General features: G+C 55.0%; 1 protein-coding gene across 1 annotated transcript; it reads right to left on the bottom strand.

Annotated features, from left to right (window-relative positions):
- Positions 1-346: 346 nt before the first annotated feature.
- Positions 347-4,891, bottom strand: LOC103258448 (speedy protein E4-like). Its single transcript, XM_008056113.1, has 6 exons — positions 4,783-4,891; positions 4,056-4,286; positions 3,375-3,433; positions 2,724-2,809; positions 553-721; positions 347-430 (listed from the first exon to the last, which is right to left on the bottom strand). The coding sequence occupies exons 1-6, from the start codon at positions 4,889-4,891 to the stop codon at positions 347-349; spliced, it is 738 nt and encodes a 245-aa protein (XP_008054304.1).
- Positions 4,892-5,092: the final 201 nt, after the last annotated feature.

The raw sequence follows: 5,092 nt of genomic DNA, 5'->3' as shown, positions 1-5,092 counted from the left end.
GCTCTGCCAGTATTCTATAGTTAAACATTTACTCTGTTATAAATGAATCTCTATACTGGTATCCCTAAGGGAAATAGGCCAAAAGAAAATTACAAAGAGAAAGTAGAAAGCACATCTCACTGAGGCCATGCCTGTGTCGGGTGGTCAATCTGTGGTGGTGAAGCTGACCAGTAGGCCGGGCCATGTGTATCCCGCGAGGCCATTTCCCAACATGTATAAGGAGATGTAGGGGAGGGGCGATGAGAGAGGGTCAGAAAGTGGGTTTCTCAGATGTCCTAAATAGGCAACAAATTGTTCTGTCCTCACCTCAGAGAACACAGACGTACCTTCCCGCCGGCCGATGACCTCAGTCCTCCACGGTCCCCAGAGCTCTAGGAAGGAGGGTGCGGTCTCGCCCCCACACCCAAAGGTCCGGATCGTAAGCCTGGATCTGGAAGGACCAACAGGCCCCCAAAAGATGCTGACACCCCGGGAAGACCCTTCCATCCCTTTGTCCCGTCACAAATCCCGCCCGATCCCTCCTGTCCCTCAAATCCCCACAGCTCCACTCACCTCCTCACACTCTTCCGGGGAAACCCAAGTCCTCCAGCCCATGGAACGGACGAACTGTAATCGAAGTTTGTGGAACAAGGGACGCTGGAAGTAGCTCTTCCCATAGAGGAATGAAAAAATGTCTTGCTTCGGAGCCTGGTTATCCTCCTCCATGTCATTGGCCAGGTAGCTGAGAGAGAAACCAGGTTGCTTCAGGGGCACAGCCAAGAGGGACCTCCACCTGATGTTCGTCTCCCAGAGAGGAAAGACTGGTCGTCTTCGGCACAGGACCTGAATCAGCCCTACCCGGTGCTACAGGGAACCACCCCTTCATCTGGAAGCCATGCTGCACAGAGCCCTTTTGAAGGGCACCTCTCACACCTTGATGATGAGGACAAAAACGCAACTGGAAAGCCTGAGGATGTCACCTGCCATCCTCACTCAGGGCAGGTGACATCACAATTCCCCCTTCCCTCTCCCCATCCTCACAGCCCTCCCCTTCAACTGGCTTTATGTGTACACACCTGTCTCCCTCATTCTGTCGTCAGTACCTTGAGAGCAGTAACTGACTCTGGGTTATTTCTGTGTTCCTCCCTCTCCTACCAACTCGCTGATATAGGGCTTGGTTCTACTGGTGTATTAATTCCACAAACATTTCTGCGACCTCCCTGACACCCTCTATTCCATGGCATACAGGATGAGCGTCACTAGATTTTGATGAATAAATGGATGAAAGCTTTATCTTATAGCCAAACGCAATAGTGATGACCTCACTGACTCAATATAACATAAACACCTGAAAAAGAAAAACAACATTGTGCTGAAGGTTTTAAGAATGTCTTGATATTCTGATAAGACCTTGCCTTCAGCAGGTGTCAAGTCTAAAGGGATCGGTGAGCGGGCTGTGGGCGGATAAAAAGCTATAATCCAATGTCATGATAAGGGAATTTAATCAGAGTGCTACTGGCAGGCAGAGGTTGGAAGATCAGTGAAGGCGGCACAAAGGTGGTGGTGTTTGCATGACTTAAAGGAGAGGTCATTTTCTTCAGCTACAGATGTATGAAGATACCTAGATGGAAACACAGTATAAATATAGAGGGAAAGGCATGTGATAGACACGGTGAAATAAAAGAATAAAGTATCAAGGAAGTTTGGTTGTAGAAATATTATAGGCTGGACTTGGTGGCTCAGCCTATAATCCCAGCAATTTGGGAGGCTGAGGCAAGTGGACTGCCTGAGCCCGCGGGTTGGAGACTAGCCTGGGCAACTTGGCAAGACCTCTTCTGTACAATAAATAAAAAATGAGCCGGGTGTGGTAGCACATGCCGGTAGGTCTGGCTACTTGGAAGGCTGAGGCAGAGGGATTGCCGGAGTCCAGCAGGTGGACGCTGGGGTGGCCATGACCGTTGAAACTTGGAACTTGGCACAACCTCATCTGTACAATAAATCAAAAAATTAGCAGGGCGTAGTGGCGTATGCCTTTGGTTCCAGTTACTTGGAAGGCTGAGGTGGAAGCATTGCCAGAACGCAGCAGGCTCAGGTTGCAATGGCCGTGAGTGTGTGACTGCACTCCAGCCTGGGCGACAGAGTGAAACCCCAACTCAAAGAAAAGAAAAGAAAAGAAAAGAAAGAAACATTATAGAGGGGGTTGCCTGCACCGAGAATCCTGGCTTGATTTAGAAATGATTGGCCAAGGAAGTTGTTTGGAGGGCAACAAGGTGGCGAGACTTGAGCTCCTGGAGGATATTCAGGCCTCACATACCAAGCCTACTGGCTTGGGGAGAGACTCTTAAGAATACCAGCAGGGAGCACTTTACTACAGATCTGTGTTGTGTAGGAGGGCCTGAATTGTGGCATCTTTCATGGGAATTTGGAGGAGGAAGACAAAAAATGACACGGGGCGTTTCTATGAGGAGGAGAGGGACTGAAGAATCAGACATGGCTCTATTGGCTTGGGGACAGGGTGGTGGCCATCAAGTCTTTTTCCTCTCTCCTTAAGCAGTTTACATTTCCTTTCGCTTTTTCCGTTCTTAACTCACATTTGGGGGTGCTTGTGAATTTTCACAGACGACGGTATAGCCCTAGCAGCATTTTGATACACAGAGTAAACAAACGAATGGGTTGACAGGCTAGAGTCCTGCTTCCCTTCCCAGGGTTTGAATACCGATGGATGTGCCGAGGTAAATACTCACAGAGCCAGGAAGAAATGAATCCGTCGGTATTGCCAGGAGAAGAGGCCAGCCCGGCTAAAATAAGCTATTACCATGGACAAGAGATACTGGTGGAGAGAGAGGAACCACAGTGAGAGCGCGGTCACATCCTGGACGGGACGAACCCGGGGCTGGGGTAGTGGGAGACTTGGGGAGGGGCTCTCTCCAGTGTGGGTGGCCGTGCTCGTGGGGAGGGCTGCAGATCAGAGGAGTCAGAGGAAGGGCAGTCCGTGCTGCCCAGGATGGCCAGTTCTGACGGGGCCTTTGTGGGGAGAGCGTGCGGAGGACGGCTGCGGCCTGGAGGGCCTCGATGAGCTGGAGCAAAGGGCATCCTGCAGGGCTGAGAGGAGTCGAACCAGGAGTCGAACCAGGAGCAACGACCACGCAGGCGGTGTCCAGGGCAGCCCTGGCTCAAGGCTCAGGTCCCAGGGACCCCAGCAGAGGCCAGGCCCGCCCATGCACTCTGCCAGAGACAACCAGCCCGTCGAAGGGAGGCGCTGACACGTCATGAAAGGCAGCACTGGGGAGCACCAGACGGGGATGTGTGGAGGAGAAGTTCGAACTGGGGGCTGCGAGAACCTGGCCTCCCCAGGCTTCGTGTGGGAGCGAAGAGTCCGGGGAGAACATCCTCACCTTGTCAGACGCCCTCAGGTCTTTGTCCCAGGCCAGGAATCTTTGAACCACAGGATCCTCTGTGGAAAAAGCACACGTGTCAGGCTGTCCCGGGAGCAGCGGAGCGAAGAGGGACACTGTGCCTCCCTTGAGGAGTTCAGGACTGTGGCCAAGGGTCAAGTGGATGGGAAGAGGGAGAGGGGACCGTTCTCTGGGGAAGGGACAGAGACTCCGGCTCCGAGAAGCCCTTGAGTAGTGACCGAGTAGGGAGGGCTTGAGTTTCACGGAAACGTCTGCCTGAGGAGGGTCTTTGACAAGCCATGATGCCTCTCATGGGACACGAATGTGCCGCCTCAGGACTTGTAAAGGATTTCTCGCCACTTTCCCATGAGCTGGTCTCTTTAGACGGTGTGAACACGGCCTTGCTAGCCCCGCCTACAGACGAAGACACTTCGATTCAGAAAGGCAGCAAGAGCCGTTACGTCTCAGGGCTGCAGATGGAACCAAGCTTGCTCATCCCGAGTGCTGGCCTTTCTCGAGTCTCGCCTAATTCTCTACGTGTCCCTGCCGAGTGGCCAGGACGCGGTCCTCCGGGATGGAGAGCTCGCCGGCCAGCAGGGCGTCTTTCCCTAGTCCCAGTGTGGGGCTGGAAGTGTCTCGTTTCGCCACGGAAGGGGATTGAGGTCCTCTCTGGGCCCCTACCAAGCAGCCTTTTGAAGACTTCGTGGTGCTCAGGAAGCACCGACGACACTCGCCGTCGCTTCAGCCTCATCCTGAGCCCACCCAGCGTCTCCACGACCCAGGTCTCCTTGGGCTCTGGGAACTGCAGCTCCTCCTCTTCCTCCTCCTCCTCCTCCTCGGAAACTGATGACCAGTCCCTCCTCCTCTTCCGGCCAAGCACAGGAGACGGGGGGCTGGGATCTACCCAGGGAGCTGAGTGAAGAAACCGGGCTGCGTGTGAGGCCTCCGGCTCTGGAACTCAGCCTGGGTGGCCGCAGCCCCCGCCTCCCACCCGCAGCAAAGCCCGAAGCCAAACGCAAGCCAGCCTCCCCCACCCTCTCCAGCCTCCCCGACGGCGGCCTTCGGCAAAGCCTCCTTCCGCCGCGCCCTTCTGTCGACTTCCCTCTGCCTCTCGGTGGCCCTGCCGTGTCCCATCTCTCTGTCCTCCACAGCTTCCTCATTACACACAACCACTTGCACCGAGTCCCTCTTCCCCTGCCTGCCTTGGGGCTCGCCTCCTAAGCCCCTTCCTGCTCCCCAGGTTTCCCTTCCACGTGGACTTTCGGTCCCCCCAGCTCTCCTTCTCTCACCCCTGGATGGCGAGTCCCTCCTCCTTCCCTCTCACGCCACTCAGGTGCTCCTCCTGACAGCTGCAACCCTCCCTCCCCGCTCGAGACTCTCAAGGGTCCTCTCCCTCCAGTCGCCTGACCTGATGGTCCTGGGGTTTCTTCATCTACCACCAACTGCGGGCAGGACGCTGAGGTGCTAGGCTGGGGGCTCTCATATTCAGACTGCGGGCTTGGCTGACCACTGGCCATGATTTCTCTCACACTCCTCTCCCCTCCAGAACCTAGACCCTGTGGTGCCCCGGCCTTCTTCTGGATTCTGGTTGAACCAAGCGCGTTATCTCTTTTCCAGTGCGGGGAAAGGCAGCAGCGGAGAACAGCTCTGAGAAGCTACTGTTGGCCACCTGCACTGCCAAGCGCGCTTTGAGCTCAGGCCTTCCAATCAGGAAGGCC

This window comes from Carlito syrichta, unplaced genomic scaffold (genome assembly GCF_000164805.1).
Source record: "Carlito syrichta isolate Samal-C Ts95f unplaced genomic scaffold, Tarsius_syrichta-2.0.1 Scaffold302220, whole genome shotgun sequence".
Lineage (NCBI taxonomy): Eukaryota > Metazoa > Chordata > Mammalia > Primates > Tarsiidae > Carlito > Carlito syrichta.
This window is presented reverse-complemented; position numbering and strand designations above follow the sequence as displayed.

Coding starts and splice junctions, on each gene's coding strand:
- LOC103258448 (XM_008056113.1), bottom strand. CDS start 4,891: ATGGCCAGTGGTCAGCCAAGCCCGCAGTCTGAATATGAGAGCCCCCAG. Junction 2,810..3,374: donor ACCTGAGGGCGTCTGACAAG/GTGAGGATGTTC, acceptor TCTCTCCACCAG/TATCTCTTGTCCATGGTAAT. Junction 431..552: donor CCCCGGAAGAGTGTGAGGAG/GTGAGTGGAGCT, acceptor TGGTCCTTCCAG/ATCCAGGCTTACGATCCGGA.